Below are 18,059 nucleotides of genomic sequence, written 5' to 3' on the forward strand. Positions count from 1 at the left end.
ACCAATAAGAACCCACAACAGGATGTCGCTCCACCAGAAATCTAAAGGAGGGACAGGTGGGAGGGATGCAAGAATAGATTAAGATTGACAACACAGATGGAACGTTATGGTAAGACATAACTTCTTTATCTGATGTTGTCAATCTTTATCTATTCTTGACTTGTGGGACAGAGTCCCCAGGTATCTCAGATCCTGGGTGGCCTCAAGGAAGAATATTCCTGAGAACCAAAGAACCAAAAGAAGCTCTCCCCCAGAGACCATAGCCAATTTGTAATGAGTAATAAATGTATGTGGATTAGCCCATGTTGCTGTAGCCCAAATTTCTGACATGGAGGTTTTGGAATGAAAAACAGCCAATGTCGTCATAGAGTTGGTAGAATGTGCCTTGAATGGCAAAGGAAGCTTCATGTTAAGTTTCTTGTAAATGAAAGAGATGCAATTTCTTAACCACTTGGATAAAGTCACCTTAGATTCTGATTTGCCCAAAGTTTCACTCACAAAGGACACAAATAATTGGTCTGACAGTCTAAATTGTATAATTCTAGCAAGGTTGGAAAGTAATTGCCTGTGTACATCCACAAGGTGCACGCAGTACTCGCCTTTATTTGAAAATTTGGAAAGAATACAGGCAAAGTCTATAGATTGATATTGGTCTCTTATATCACTTTAGGAAGGAAAGTAGGGTTCGTTCTGAGTGACACACTGTCTTTGTGGAAAACTAAGTATGAAGCTTTGGAGCATAAAACTTGTAATTTGGCGACTCACCTCGCCAAAGTGACAGCTATAAGGAAGAATGTCTTTCAAGAAAGGAATTTTAAATCACAAATCGCTGTGGGCTCAAATATAGGTGAAGTAAGTGACTGTAACACAAGAGTTAGATCCCATGGTGGAAGATGGTCTTTGAAAGGGGGCTTCAAGTGGATTGTCCCCTTTAGAAAACCTTACAAAGTCTGTGAGAAATCAAGGGTTGATCCCTAATATTATTATGGAAATTCGAAATAGCTGCTAGGATAACTTTGATAGTAGAATAGAAGCTCCTTTACTAAAGATGGCGGTTAGAAACTCCAGACTTTTTTCTACTGGCACTGAAAAGGGTCTAGACCATTGTCAAAGGTCCAAATAGAAAATCTCTTACATTTACTAAGGTAGAGACACCTAGTGGATGGTCTATGGGATGCCATCAAAATGTATCGCACAGGGGAAGGAATACCATTATGCCTGGTGACTACCAGAATTGGAGAAACCAAGCCATCAGCTTGAGAGACTGAAGATTGGGACGTATTAGTATCTGGGTCCAGAATCCAAGGACGGTGTAGAAGATGAGGCCAGAAAAAGGGAAACCATATCTGTTGAGGTCAGTAGGGAGCAACGATGATCACTTTGCTTCTCAATTGAGCTGCTTTGTTGAAAAAAAGAGGGATCAGAGGGAAGGGGGGAAAGGCATAAAGGAGAACCGGGGGCCAATCATGGAGAACAGCGTCCCTGGTGGACTTCCCTTGAGGGAGAATTAGGGCAAAGTAGCTTCTGCACTTGTTGTTCATGGGTGAGGCAAACAGGTTGCAGCAAGGCTGGCCCCAGTAAAGAAAGATCTTCTTCTCTACTCTGGGGTTCAGAGACCACGCATGAGGCATGAGGATACACCTGCTTAGCTTGTCCGCAATCATGTTGGAACTTCCTGGGATGTAAGTTGCTATCAGAAAAGCGGTTGGAAGTTATAGTCCATTGCCATACTCGAAGGGCTTCTCAACACGGTGAGTAGGAGTTGGTTCTCCCCGTTTGTTGATTTACCAGACTACCGACATGTTGTCCAACTGTATAGCTATTGTCCCTTGAGGTAAGGCAGACGGAAATGTTTGCAACACCAGAAGCACTACTCCTAACTCCAGAACATTGATATGCAAATTGGCCTCAGAGGGGGACCAAGTGCCTTGGACTGTCTTCCCAAGATAATGCCCCCCCCCCACTCCATCTGGGAAGCATCTGTGGTCTCTATGGCCTTGGGCTGAGGAGGAACAAAGGGGCAGCCTAGAAGATTCTCCTCTGAGTGCATCCACCAGGATAGGTTGTTCTTGCATTGACTGGATGTGAAACTAAATGGTTCATGGGGTGAGTTAGAATAGTCCATTGGTTTGCAAGTAACCACTGGAGAAGTCTCATGTGAAATCTTGCCACTGGAACCAATGGGATCGCTGCTGCCATGGAACCCAAAGCCTGCAGAATCAGATAAGCAGAAATTTTGTTTGAGCAATGAAGAGGGAGGACTTGAGACTGAGTTTTCTGTATCTTGTGTAGTGCAGCAATGCTATGCATGAGATAGTGCTGAATTGAGCTCCAACAAATTCCATATCCTGAGAAGGTGTTAGCTGGGACTTTGCAGGACTGACCGTTATGCTTAATTGAAGGGCTAGTTTCAGAATGTAGTCCATAGTTTGAAGAAGTAGATGCCTGGTGGGAGTGGTCAGGAGCCAGTTGTCTAAGTAAGGAAACACCCGGAATCCAAGCAGCCTCAGATATGCTGTGACTGCTGCCATACATTTGATGAACTACCTGGGGGCTGCGGTGAGACCAAAGGGCAGCAATCTGAATTGGAAATGACTGGCTCCTATTTGGAAGCAAAGAACCTTTATGTGGTAATACGTGTCTTGAAAGTTGATAGAGCACATCCAATCATCTTTCTCTAAGAAAGGGAGAATTGACTGAACCATGACCATCTGGAATTTTGCTTGTTGGATGAACTTGTTCAGAATACTGAGATCCAAAACTGGCCTCCAGTCCCCGGTTTTCTTTGACACTAAAAAAAATCTTGAGTAAAAAACAGATCTTAGTTGGTCTGGTGGGACTTCTTGGATGACTCTTTTTTTCTAGCAGCTTTTGTATTTCTATTTCTGCTTGAACTCTCTGACTGGGTGGAATGTCACGGAGTCTTCATGGGGATCATGGGTAAAGGTTGAAGGGAATTAGATAACCTCTGGAAATGATCCTTAGCTCCCAGGAATCAGTGGTTATGTCTCGCCAGGCATTTGGGTGCAAGGAAAATCTTCCCCCAACTGCTTCCAGAGGTAAGCAATCAGGTCCCCCTTCAGGAGTGCTGATACGGTTGGCCAGAGAATGAATTCCTGAAACCCTAATTCTGCAGACCACCCCTGCCTCTGGGACGATATCTTCCACTATAATTTCTCCGTCTGCCTCCAGGGAAGTCCGAGCCACTTGTGCCCTGGAAAGGCTTTTTGGATTTCTTGCACCACATTTTACCACTCCTTTAATTCCTGGAATAGGATCATTGAGGAGTGGAAAAAGATATGCCCACAGCAGACAAAATCTTTCCATCCTTTTCACACCTGGACAGAGTTTTCTTTACTTTGGGACCAAACAAGGAGGATTCGTCAAAGGGGGCATTGACAAAGGTAGACTTGAATGGGTCTGCAAACTCACACAGGCGAAGCCAAGTGTGTCTCCAAATTGCAACGCATGAAGCTGCTGACCAGGTCGCACCTTCAGTTGCATGTGCAATGAGCCTATTGGACGAGTTCAAAATAGACCCCAGAGTAGCTAGTTGGGAGGCCACATTTTCCTGGACCCCCTCAGCCACAGCTCCCACCAGGGTATCTGACTGCTCCTTGACCAGATCCCTTTGGAACCCTGTGAAATGTGCCAAAATGTTCAAGGACCTGATACAGAAGGTTGATGATGCATAGACCCACTTCCCAAATCTGCCCATCACCCTGAACTCCCAGTTTGGAGGATGGACAGTAGGACTTTCCTCAGCTAGTTCTTTTTTTTTGTGGCTGTCACTACCATCATGGCATCTACTACCAAGCTCTTAGCCCAATGTGGTTGGTCTTTTGGAGCAGTAAGGATATTGTCAGGTCTCTGGGGAACTGGTTCCACAGCATCAGGACCCTTCCAAGCCAGCTGAGCAATTAGTTTAATCAAATTGTCAGTGGGTGGGGTCACCCAGGTGGTAGACGAGCGAGCACCAAAGTCCTGCAAGTACACAGATTTCTCTGAAGATGGGTTTTTGGACTTCCAATCACCCCTCTGTGTTAGGATCTTCACATTGTCTCCAAAGGAGATGTCTTCCGGGGGTGACTGTGGGGAACCCTCCCCTTCATCGAAATCCCTGTCCTCTGTGATGGATTCTTCAGGAGAATCAAGGTGTTTCCTCTTACACAACCTCTTTCGAGGGGGGCTCTTCAGTGAGGACATTGGAGGAGGACTCAGAAGAGGGAGCGCCTTTAGAAGGCAAGTCTTGCGACCGTGGTGCATGCTGTCTAGGGGTAGAGGTTGTTGGCTGAATGAAGAACCTGGGGTCACAGGGGAAGACTCCAATAACCCAGGAGCCACCTGAGACAAAAGCAGTGGCTAAAGTCCTTTCCATAGCCTGAACGGCAGGACTCCCTGAGGAAGGATGGGAGCCCAGAACTGAGACAGACAAACAAACTAGAAACTGGGGTAACACCCTGCCCTGAGAGTCCCACCTGACAGACTGGAACCAAGGAAGGGTCCACTGCTGATGCAGCCAAAAGGGACATGGTCAGCTCCATAGAAAAAATTGGAGCCGTCTTGAATCCCCCGGGCCTGATGGTGAAGACACGGTTCCCAGGGACCTGATGATGCTGAAGGCACTGAGGGAGCCAGGGCTAGACTCAGCATCAAAGACAGGAGTGTTGTCGCAGCTGAAGCTATCAGTACCTGGGATGCTGAAGTTGAAAACTCTGAAGCCTGAGTCGAGGTTAGAGGAGGAGAATATGTAGGGGTGGACATAGAAAAGCCCACTGCATCAGAAGAGAGAGGGGCTTGAGAAGAGGACAGAAGACCCTAGGCTGCCAAGATCTGATCCACCAACCTAACAATATTGACCTTAGAAAGACTTCTGGTGGAGCGCATGGATAAACCAAAAGGCAATATGGGTCTCTCCACGAATGGGCTGGGGAGCTGACCAAAGAACGGGTCCAAGGATGGAGAATAGATAGACATGGGTTCTGTGGATAACACTAATTTCAGTACTGTCTGCAATGAGGGTGAAATGGGCACCTAAATGGTGGGAGTGGCAGTCAGCACCAATGTTGGAGCCATGATAAAGGTCAAAGCCATAGTCATTATAGTAGGAATAATTGTCGTAGCCAGTGTAGAAAGCACAGTTGAAGTTTTCGGTGCTGGAGATTTAGTCTGCTCCTAGAGTCTCAGAACCTTAACATTTTGTGCTGAAGATGAACCCTCAGAAGTGTGCTTACGTTTCTTGATGACCAGTGGCAATGGAGACATCGGCACTGAATGACAGGACTTAGATCCAGAGGCCGGAGGTGACTTGTTGGCCTTGGACAAGGCTTCTTCAAAAGGGGCTTTAAGGAGCCCTTTGAGAATCAACTTATTTTTCCTTTCTACCAGAGTTTGATTACTGGAACCCTGACAGATGGAACATTCTATACTCAAATGGGGAACTCCCAAACAACACACACAAGATTCATGCTTATCCAAGTTTAGCATCTTTCTGCCACACTCTACACACTGCTTAAACCCCATAGTGGAGCTTTTTGGTTTCTCTGCTATGATCCTGACAAAACAAAACAGGAAGGCAGAAAAAGAAAGAAGAAAGGAAGAAAATTAGATCTTCACTCACATGACAGAGAAAGACAGAAACATTTACCACTGATGGTAGACAGACTACCAATGGTAGAGAAAAAGGGGAAAGACTACCAACAATGGTAGGGGAGAATTTAACAACAGTAATAGGAAATTACAGTACACTTGCAATGTGTAGACCAAGATTTGAAGGATAGGAAAGAGTTTAGCAGAAAAAGATAATAATAATATATAAAAATATACTTAGCTACACAAGAGCTGCCTGATGCGTCTTGTTGTAAGTGTGGCAAACGGAATCTGGGGTAATGTGCAGAAGGGCATTATGGGTAGACTAACAGCTCCAGAGATTTTTTGGGCTGAAGTGAGCTTTATAATGGCCAGATTGGTCCTCGGAACCAAAACCCACAAGTCAAGAATAGATGAAGATTGACAACATCAGATGAATACTTATCTCAGTTAGGTATATCAGATGGCTATAGAATCCAAGACAGTCAGGTAAATAGCTCTGCTATATCAATTCTGCACAGTTTCACAGAAGTGCATATTCTGTGTGTGGTTTCAAAAACCTGATGTGTGCCTTTATGTAAGAGTTTAGCCTCCAATGTCATTGTGTAAGTGTACTTCTTGCATACTGTGTCTGCTTCTTTAAGGATTATGTGGTTGTCAGTAAACATGAGACAATTTTCACATTGTCTCAAGATTCCCATATCTACCAAGCTGGCTACAGAGAAGTTAGGAAACTGCACATCCATACTGTCTAGTCCTTTAATTTGTGAACTACAAGGGAGCACTGCATCTGAGTTAGAAGGCTATTAAGGGTTCTTTGTTGGCGCAGACTACTAAGGGTCCTTTACTGAAGCAGATTATGCTAAACAGTACTAAATTCTACTAACGTTAATGTTTGCACAATACAGAATTACACTAAATCTGTAGGTATTACCACTTGATTCCCAACTAGCTGCTCTAAGCTTGTTGGCACACAAAGTATTTGTGCTATATTGCTGCTTTACAGGGTACAGTTTCATAAACTGTTCTTTCTAGGTGTTTGGTACTGTCCAGGGCATTGCTAACTCGTGCAAATGTGGACAATTTATAGCAGCACAGAAAACAAACTAATGAGCCCCCTGGTCAATAAAATGCCTACACTATCAGTCCTTCCAGATATTTCCCAAATCAGATAGACAAAACAAACACCTCCTGCCACAAGATGAATAAACCCATTCCTGCTAACTTAAAAACACAGTAGAAGAGACTAACAAGTGCAATTCTGCCACAAACTACTAGCAGGTAATCCCTTGTCGAAGGCAATTTCAAGACTGTCTTAACAGCAAGAGCAATTTCATTTCTACCTCTGTTCCTTTTACATAAATGGTTCATAGGTTCATACTAGGCTAACTTCCCTTGTCGGCCATTTTAAGCCTAGCCAATTATCCCACGTGAGAATCAAACCCTGCACCTTGTGTTTGTAAGGTAAACACCTTATTCATTATGCCAACCTCCCACCCAAATAACTGCTTAATAACCTGCCTGTGTATTCAAACCCTGCATCCACAGCACATACGGCTGTTACTCTAACCATTAGGCTACATGGACGTGGCACTTGTACCTTTTGACCTGTAGTCCAGAGATGTTAACCCTCCATAATATTTGCATGATTTTGCTGCTTTCACTAGGCTTTTTTCTAAGCAGTGTAAATACTTTAATAACACATTTTCAACTTGACATATTGAGCAATTCCTATGGATAGTGCACTTGTTCTTTCAGCACTGCTTGGTGATGTAAACATTTTATAATTATACAATCTGTGCTTGCATTCACTAAGCAAGAAAATTCAATACCACAATCTACTGTCTAGTCTTCTTCCTGTGTTTCATTTTACACTGATAATTAAACAAAAATAGTTTGTTGTTTTACTGGACAATTTCAGGCCAATAAAGCCAAACCCCACTAGCTGTGGATATGCATATTTCGGCCTTGTTATGACCTTGTCAGCACAGCACACTGGACAATTTCAGGCCAATAAAGCCAAACCCCACTAGCTGTGAATATGCATATTTTGGCCTTGTTATGACCTCGTCGAAACAAGTCATGGGCATTTAGAATCGCAAAATGATGAAACAAGTCATGGGCATTCAGAATCGACAATTAGCTAAAACACCTGATGTTCATAAGGATCATTTGCATATATCCCATGTGCCTCTGATACAAGAGGTTTGGCAGGTCACTCAGTGGAAGTATACCACTTAGCAATTTTCTGCAAGTGACTTTTGTTCTGAAGTAATTCCATACATTCCCAAAAGCTCATTTCTAAACCAACACATTTCCAACATATGCCTCATGTCCAGGAAAACACTTTTTCCAAGTTTCATAGGGTATAGACATATTTCCTCAAACATTTCATGGAAAAATTATAACTTTTCTCAATTTGGTTGTGTATATGTATATATATATATATATATATATATATATATATATATATATATATATATAGGATTACAACATAATTCTCTGCACTGATCATCTGAAATATCTTTATCTAAACATTCACTATGTACTATTTTTATCTTTATACTCTGTTGCCTTTTACATTCTAATATTAACTTGTATGCACTACTTGTTACTGACTTCTGCTGTTCCATTTCTTTTATGGTCTTAATTATAAACTCATCTATACGCTTTAGACACTAGCTGTCAACATGCATTTCTAGTTCAGATCATCAAAAACAGCATGCACTCCTATGTTGAGTCTGCAGTAAATTCAGTGAGAAACAACCTTTGTGTTTATGGTAGTTATCATTTATTAAAACTGCTTTTCTTGGTGACAGTCACAGTGGGAGCAAGTTTTGTTAATAGGATTGACCAGACTACCCTATTTCCAGCAACTGTCTCCATCTCATCTTATGGGATCCCCTGGTGTTTCCAAACAGACTGAGAGATAGAACCCTCCCATCATGTCCTGGATCTGCCCTGTGTCTTCTCCCTGTAGGCTCTAATTGGTACATCTCCTGTGGGAAGCACTCAAGAGGCATGTTCACAATATATCTAAATCCACCTTAGGTGACTCCTCTCATCTGGGAGAAACAATGGCTGTACTCCCATATCCAAATAGATTTCTTAGTTTTTTTTTTCATCATGGGAAGTGAGCCCAGCTATCCATGAAAAGGACCTTATTTCTACTTGTATCCATGATCTTATCCTTTCAGTCACTACCAAAACCTCACAACCATAGGTGAAGTTGGGTGGGTAAACATAGTATTAAACAGAGTTTTGACTCAGCTTGCTTTACCTACCACTTTCTAGTATAACACATTCAGTACTGCTGCCATTGTACCAGTCCACTGATCAGTCTCATAAACCCCTCTACCCAAAATCATGAACAAGACTGCATGATACTTAAACTCCACCTGAGAGAGCAGCTCCCCTATCCTATCAACAGAACAGCCTATTCTATACTGAGAGAGAATCATAAGATCTAATTTGCAGGTGATGACTTTCGTCACAGGTGCTTCACACTCACTAGTAAATCACTCAAGTGCCATCTGGGGATCACAAGCTAAATGGGCATCATTTCCAAACAACAAAGATGCAGTTCTCACACACCAAAACTGAATACTCTCCAAACCATGGCTGTAACTTGATGTCCTGCCTGAGAAAATCACAAACAGGAGGGGAGACAAGACACACCCTTGGTGGAGTCCCTTGCCCACCCTTTAAATATCTGACTTAATACTCAGAATGCAGATTCCATTCTCACTCCTCAAATACAGGGACAAAATGGCAAGCAGGAGCCATAGGTCCCTGAGTGTAGCATTATCCACAGGATTGTCTGGGGTATGAGATTGCTTTCTTACTGTCCACAAGTCCCTCAAAGATAGAACTGTTGAAGAGGAGACAATATATTGGGTTTCTTCCAAGCCACCTTGATGGCAACTTTTAGAACATTCACCAACACTGAAACTACCCAGAAGGATTGCTAAGGAGATTACATGCCTTCAGCAGTCTGTGGATTATCAGTGGGCCATCCACTCCTCTGACACATAATTTCAAAATATTTAAAACTGAGGTAATTTGGGGAATCCAGATGAGTCAGCATCTTCTTCATCATGAATGTCTGTCATGGGACACTTCAGAGGAGTGTTTTCTCTTGCACATAGAATTCTTAGACTTCACTGGGGGGTCTGAATAGGAGGGCCAGATATTTTTGTTGCAGTCATCATAACTGCAGGAAGCTGCAGAAGTAATGAAGTTTCTTTAACCTCCTGTATAACACACTGTAGGCCTTAGGGCTTATTATGAGGCTTCTCCAACCTTAAAATGAAGCTAGTACTGCGGGTTGATACAGCATAAATTGGAACTACTTTAAAAACGCTTGCTGTAACGGGAGAGACATCAACTTTTAGAGCTGACTTGATACCTACAGACATGGTACTAAAAGCTTTGGGTTTGGTCTCCAGCAGTGGCTCTGAGACAATCACTAATGTCTTTAAAAACAACGCTTACAACATAAACGTTGAAGTAACAAATGGTGTCAGAAAAGTTACCACCAACCCATACAGTGTCAGGACTGACAATGCAAGGGTACATAATGACATTAATCCAAACATCAGTACTGATGCCCAAGGGTCAAAGGTCAGCAACCCCAGGTCCAGCACTACAAACAGTGACACTGTAAAGTAAAATATCTTAGGCAAAGCCAAAAAAAACTGTCAAAGATTCTCCATCCCTCTCTGAGCCATCAAAAGTGCCTCTGCCAACTTGTAATAATCTATTCCAGGTGCTGCTGGGGGGCAGCAATTCAGGGTAGAGGTAAACTTCAGGTTTGCTGGTCAGGGATGCACTCTTCTCTGACCTTGAGTCAGAAACATATTTCAGTTTTACTAGATGAAACAAAGGAGATACATTGATCATTTTAGTTAATATGTCTGAAACCATTGCATACATTTTCTATACTAACTCATCCATAGTTGGAAATTTAAAAAGGGGAGATATTTGGCTAGAAGATTTGGGCTTAGAAAATCTGAGGTTTGCCTTTTTCAGTAAGGAGTGGTACACCCAATGCTGGAACAGAAATTTGCTGTTTTTAGGAAATAGAGAAACAAGTGAAAGCTTCAGTAAAATATTTTTCTAGGGGGTATTACTACAGTAAACACAATCACAACTGCTTCTTCCCACTTTTCATTGCCATTTTACAGAATTCCCTACTCTTAGCAAACTAAGGCATGTTGTGATGTTTCTCCAAGCACTACAAGTAGGAACAGTGCTTCTTTTGGGGACGGATTTTTTTTTTGAAAGAAACACTATTCTGAAATGAGTAATATGCTGTAGCAAGGGAAAATGGTTACCATATTCCTCAAAATGGAGAAAGATAAAGGCAAAGGGATTAACCTTTAAAATTAAATCTGGAAGATCAGCAAGTAAAAGGACTAGCCTATTAATTCCATAGATTTTTTTCTACTGATCAGCAAAAGCACTGTACAAAGAGGGTAGGCCTAAGCCAAACGGGAGAGAAAAAATCTAGGAGGAAAAACTGAAAAGAAGGTCAGAGACACATGAATAACAGAGACTGCAATGCTAGAGAGGGCAAATAAACCTCCTGTAGAGGCTTTACTCACAAAGACATCTTATGAAAAAGACAATAAGTAGCCTATGGCCTTTTTCACAACTAAACTATGAACATGACATTGGAGATTTGGAGAGGTCTGGCATCATGGTGTTTTAACACCACAGGTTTAAACTATTCCAGGCTCCACAAAGTCTGCTCTTCACTTTTTCCCTTAGAACTGTTCAAACTCTCAAAGTAATCACTCTATTCTCTTTCTAAAGCCCTGCACTTGCTCAGCTCTTATAAGGAAACACTAACTAACTAAAGCACTACACCCTCCTTGACTTCTCATAAGTATTAGGCTCCCGATTGGTCCTTCCTGATCAAGTGAAAAATCAGTTCCCTTCCCTAATCTGATCAGTAAAAACAGTTCCCTATACTAATCTGGTATGTCCAAGGGTCACTTTCAAGGTTACTCTCCAGTCCAGCTGGTGAATCTGGGAATTTTGAGGCAATGTTACAATTGCCTTATGTACACAGAAAGCCCTCTCCTCCTTCCAACAAACTCTAATACATGTGAGAGATGCAGTTACACAGCCAAACTGGAGGCAGAGCTCTCTCAACCCAAGACTGGCACAGTCAGTCAGGAGGAAAAGGTAACCACCCACACCACAAATCCAGTCTCACACAGACCTATTGCATCTGCATACCCAACACATAAACACACAAAAACATACTCGGAGGCTCTAAATAAAAATCTGCCTAAACAGCAAAGACCTCCTAAGCAGATATCCAAGCAACAGCCACCCCTCAACAATACCCATGAATCACATATCTCACAAAATCAGTGTGCCTCACAGTCACAGCCCTTAAGGCCAAACAACACACCAAATACACTTGTTACAGGGGACTCTATTGTCCAGCACACTGACGTCCCGCTCACCAGACTGAACAAGGAGAAGGTCACTGTAAGCTGCCTGTCGGGTGCCAGGATCCACCACATAACGCAAGCACTCAGGTCACTCCAAAGCAAGTACAAGTATGACTCCATCATTGTCCATGCTGGTGTGAATGACCTGAGACGTACCTCCCTGGACTACATGAAAAGAAACATAGAGGAGCTCTCTGACCATGTAGCCCAGGCTGGTATGACCCTGGCCTTGAGTAGCATCTTGCCCTCACCAAGAATGATGCCACAGTATAAAGACAAAATGATCAGTTTCAACAATTGGCTAAAGTATTGGTGTCATTCAAAGGGGATCCAGTGTCTGTCAGCCTGGGATGACATGCTCGACAAGCTACGTTGCTTCGCTAGGGACGGCTTGCACCTGTCACCCTTAGGCTTTCGTATACTGGCCAAGGCTCTTGCCATCCCCATAGTGCCTTTTTTAGGCAAGGCTCAAAGGACAAACCCACCTCCATAGACAACCCAAGGATAAAAAAACTAAAGGTAATGCTACTCAATGCCAGAAGTCTAAACCTCAAGATGCACGCACTCGAAGCTCTTCTCAGTATGGAGAAAATCGATGTCTGTGCAGTAACAGAAACCTGGTTCAAGGCTCCTGAGAGCACCCCAGCACTACCAGGTTATAACTCATACCATGCGTTTCAGCCCCAAAACTCGGACCGAAGCACAAAAGGAGGGGGAGTATCTATATTCATCAAAGATACCTACACCTCCAGGTTAGTGGCACTGCACAAAGCATCAGAAACCATCCATGCGCAACTAACAGCGGGCAAAACTGCCTTTCAGTTTGTAGCCTGCTACAGAACACCCTCCCAATTACAGGAACCCCACTTGGCATTCCTGAGAACACTGGAGAATATGAAGGTCTCTCCAAACACTATGTTATTGGGTGACTTCAACTACCCAAGCATTGACTGGGAAAACTACTCAAGCCCAAACACCCTCGCCCAACGGTTTCTTGAATTTATAAACTCTAACGCAATGGAACAACTGGTCACTACTCCCACAAGAGGGAACAACATATTGGACCTGGTCATCACCAACATGGGGACTCTATGTTCCACACCAGAGGTAAACCCCTCATTGGTAAGATCAGACCATAAACAAATTTCCCTGGACATCCATATCTCGTCCCCACCCCCAGCCAAGGAAATCACTGTAAAGAATTTCTCAAAAGCCAACTTTGCACTTCTCAAGACTGAGGTGGAATCCTTCAAAGCCCCTGGGACAGAGGATAACACAGCCCAATCCGCAGAATCCTTTACAAATGCATTCTATAAGCACCTGCAGGAATGCATGGATCATGCTAGCCCACATAAAACCAAGACTCACTCCTCCAAAAACAGGAGACCGGTCTGGTGGACCCCGGCCATAAATAAGCTATACAACAGAAGGAGGAAGCTACTACATGACAGAGCAAAATCCCAAAAAGGGAAGGCATCTCTGGTCAGTATTAGCAAGAAACTTCGATCCCTCATAAAATCATCAAAGGCCAGCTTCGAAAGAAAAATTGCCCTAGACACTAAAGATAATCACAAGGCCTTCTTTAGTTATGTCAGGAACATGGGCGGAAACTCCCAGATATGCTCTGAATTGTTGCATAATGGTACAAAATATACCGAACCTACAGACATAGCCAACATCCTGGCAGACAGATTCAGCGCAAACTTCTCCTCCTTCCCCCAAAGGAGCAAATGCCTATCCCAACTGAATGTAACCTCCCTGACATCACAGATGCACAGGTGAAAGCTGCTCTCTCCAAAGCAAAAAACACAGCATCTATGGGAACGGACGGTGTCCCAGGCTGTGTCTTACATGAGCTCTAAGAAGAACTGAACCCTCACATTAAGTCACTGTTCAAACTTAGCCTTACTACAGGATATGTACCCAAAGAATGGCATACAGCTACAGTGGTCCCACTCCACAAAGGTGGTGCCACAACAGACTCCGGAAACTATCGCCCCATAAGCCTGACTAGTCTGGTCTGTAAAGCTATGGAGCGTATTATCATGGAACTCATAAACAAAGACATTGGGAGCCTCCAGACACTGGACCCTACCCAATTCGGCTTTGTAAAGGGCAGATCTTGTCTCTTAAACCTAGTTGATTTTTTTTGAAATAGTTACCAAAGCCATAGATGAGGGCAAGGTAGTCCCACACAGCCTACCTGGACCTCTCAAAGGCCTTTGACACGATACCCCACTCGGGCATCATAAATAAGATTAACAGCTTAAATATCAACCCCTATATCACAAGATGGGATGCAAACTGGCTCAGAGATAGAACCCACATGGTCAGAATCACAGGTGCCATGTCTGAATCCGAACTAGTTACAAGTGGCATCCCACAGGGCTCAGTTCTGGGACCTCTCTTGCTCGGTATATACTTCTCTGAGGTTCAGGCTAACACGGGGGGATTATGGCTGACAAAGTTCGCAGATGACTGCAAACTGGGGGCCATAATCGAATCTCCAGCTGACACAAGCATCCTCCAAAAGGGTCTCACAGAGACGGATGCTTGGTGCCAGAGCCACGGCCTTAAGCTAAATGCTAAAAAGTGCATAGTCATCCCCTTTGGGAAAAACAATGTGCCCACAAATTAATACATAGGTGGTAATCCATTAAGTACGGAAGAAGTAATTAGAGATTTGGGGACCAACGTAGATAGTAATCTCTCCTTTGATAATCACGTTGCCAAAGTGGTTAGAAAGACCTTCTATATAGCCCACCTTATCACGAAAGGGTTCGCATCTAGATCAAAAGAGGTCATTGTGCCCCTCTACTCGTCACTCATCAGGCCCATAATTGAATACAATGCCCCTTTTGGGATGTACCTTACACGACACCTGCAGCAACTGGAGAGACCCCAAAAGTACCTCACCAAGAGGATCATGGGCTACAAACAGATGTCCTATGCAGCTCGACTAAAGAAACTCCAGCTCTACTCAGTTGCTTACCGCCTACTCAGAGGCGATCTATGCCTGACGTACAAAGCCATGTCAAACCCAGAATTAATGGACATGCTCCACCTCAAAAAATCCAAGTCCCTTAGAGCTACACACTCTAGGGACCTAAACCTCAGCACAAAAATAAATAGGACATGCTGGGGGGACAGATTCATTTCCCAGAGGCTTCCCTCACTCTGGAATAGAATCCCAATCCATGTTAGACATAGCCCCTCGCTGACCCTCTTCAAGCGAAATCTGGACGCGTGGATGGGAAATCGCAAATTCATCCCTGGGATCTCTTCTGTGTCCCTGCTAGACAGAGGCACAGTAAACTAATCTTAAAAGGGTACCTTCTGTGACCTACTTTACAGAGGCACAGTAGGCTAATCTAATAGGGAGGCGGAAGCCAAATACACTCTGGCTAGGCTTATAAATGCCCTAGGGCAGATAGCCTAGTATCTACCTATGAACCTATGAAATGGGGAAGGAAGTCTGCAGCTTAAAAATGTTATACCTCACAGCAATCCTAATGGATCCCTATTGAAATCTTGAGACTAGGTTTGCTGAGTCTTGGGACTCTGTGAAAAAAAGACTAAAACAGAGAACAGCAAATACTGGACACTACTCTTTTCCAGACATTAACCCTAACATCAGTATTGATGTCAAAGGGGTCAAGACCAGTGACCACAGGTCAAACAAGCCCCTTGCACACACCCCCAATGTGGGACAGCGAGCTCCCCACACTCCTCAAACTTATATTTACCAACTACACGATTGCTATACCTCGGAAAAAGGGGAATATTCAGAGACATGGCCATCTTGCACTTGGTATATTTAAGTCTGGCACATCTTGGGATTCAACAATGCAGTTCATGAGATTTTAAATGGTTACCAACCATAATGCCTGCTAGCACTAGTCCTACTGTTTGCAGAAGATGGAACTCTATTTATCACATGTTGGGGTGAACCAGAAAATATGGCACGAGAAAGTGTTCAGGAGGTTCATCACATTCCATAAGATGATCTTTGGAGGCAGCATAAAAGAATTAATTATAACAATAATGCCACTATAATACTGTCAGTTTTATTCCATATTGAACTCACATGTCATAAGAGAACAATGCAATAATATTATATATGTACCACTCCTTAAGTAGATTTTATTTTTATCTGAAGTATTATGCTAATCTGCAAAGACATTTTCTGAACATTTGCTTCCATGTAATGACAGTGAATGTTGGGAGTTTCAGTTCCATGTGAATTCAAAAAAAAAAAAATGAAATTGACATGTAATTAGAATCCCACAGTCATATGGAGGGATGCAAATCTCCTGCAATAAAAGAGATTGTATACCTTGCATCCCCTTACTTAATCAACTCCAAGACATATTTTGGAGGAACCTTCTCTACAATGGCCTCATTTGAAAAAGAGTGCTTTTCTCACTCAGCGACAGTTGCAGTACCTGGCACTGTATCAGCTACTGCCTGAATATTTATTTTTTATTTGCATCACTATGATAATTTATGCTAAAACTATACAGACATTTCATTGTTTTTATTTGTAACACTATTATCAGTGTCTGCTGAACATACAGAACCTGTAAACACATTTAAATTGACTGGAAAAAGCAGTCAAAAGGCTTGTTGCATTAATACCATCAATGAAACAGAACCTATAATACAACCCATACAAGGTACTCAAGAGTCCTGAAGCTTGCTTTCATGTCACTTACTTTTCATCAATCAGTTTTTTGGTTTCATCCCAGGTGTCTGTTAAAAGACTCATCTCCTTAGCAGACTTAGCAGCTAACGTCACATCCTTCTGGGACAACTGCTTTACTTTATCCATCAGCCACTGGCGTTCATGTTGATGGAGGCTCAGTTCATTCTCCAGCAGATTAAATGCCCTTTGCCTGCAGAGAAAATATATATTGTGGCAAAATCTCATACTGGTGGTGATAAAAATGTTTTGGTTTTGTAGTTGATATAATTCTGCAAAAAAACATAACACGCAGTAAGGCAAATAGCTGGTGGGTATAAATGATTCTACCCAATGGTACAGAAGTGTAAAATTCTAAGGGAGTGTTCTCCACTTCATCATGGCAATGAGGAGCGCAGTAATGTGTTGTTCTCATAGAAAATTATATCAAAATGATAATACGTGATAAGATTCCAAATTACTGAGAAGGGGTCAGGAAACAGCTTGCAGAAAAGAGCAAGGGGTTAAACTTTTTTTTCAAAATAGCTGTTATGAGAGCTTTGTTGTTTTTGATTATGGAAAAAGTACAAGTAGAACAAAATACAATAGCATGACTCATTCTGACACTGGGCTACACAAGCAGGGAGTAAATAAATCATTCATTCATTCTTGGGTGCTACAGGGAGCAAATTGCTGCTGGTATGTTGGAAGGAAAGAAAAAATATTAGCTTGGGTCCTGTATGCTGATAGCTGATGGGATCTGCAGTGCTCTGGGAATGGAATAAACATGGTACAGGAAGCAACTAGTGCCTTGCTGGCTCAGCCTACATTTTTCCTCACACATTAGTAATGTAAGATAGAAAAGGTATTGCTTGAATTTTACAAGCCTTTCCTTCATTAAAGCATAACATCAGACAAAACTTTGGGTTGATGGACAGCATCTGATTTTTCATGAAGGCTGCCAGCAGTAGCTATGCTATAGGGAACTATATGGTTCTTGTGATACAGAAGTACAAACAACAGATGTATAACTGACTAATTTGTTGTTAACATTATATAATACAAATAGGTGGCAGAACATAACTGCTGAACTGTTTTTGTAAGTGGTACAAGCACAGAGTGACAAGATCAAGACTTGATCACTCATGATGGAGCAACAGCAAACGTGGGAAAAAACATTAATGATAATAATAACAATAATAATTTATGTGACAGGTTCATAGTGCAAGAGAAAGATATTTGGATATAAAGTAGATATTTATTACTCACAAATATCTAGTACTATATTATAATGTAACTTTAGTTTACCAACATATATCAAT

General features: G+C 42.5%; 1 protein-coding gene across 1 annotated transcript in view; it reads right to left on the reverse strand.

Annotated features, from left to right (window-relative positions):
- Positions 1–18,059, reverse strand: part of LOC122793396 (nesprin-1-like) — an 876,647-nt gene that overhangs the window by 83,431 nt on the left and 775,157 nt on the right. The window contains exon 39 of the mRNA XM_044061803.1: positions 16,772–16,951. Within this exon, the coding sequence (XP_043917738.1) occupies positions 16,772–16,951 (180 nt within the window). The remainder of the gene's footprint in view (positions 1–16,771; positions 16,952–18,059) is intronic.

The sequence above is a fragment of the Protopterus annectens genome, chromosome 1.part0 (genome assembly GCF_019279795.1).
Source record: "Protopterus annectens isolate FY-2018-M chromosome 1.part0, PAN1.0, whole genome shotgun sequence".
Lineage (NCBI taxonomy): Eukaryota > Metazoa > Chordata > Ceratodontiformes > Protopteridae > Protopterus > Protopterus annectens.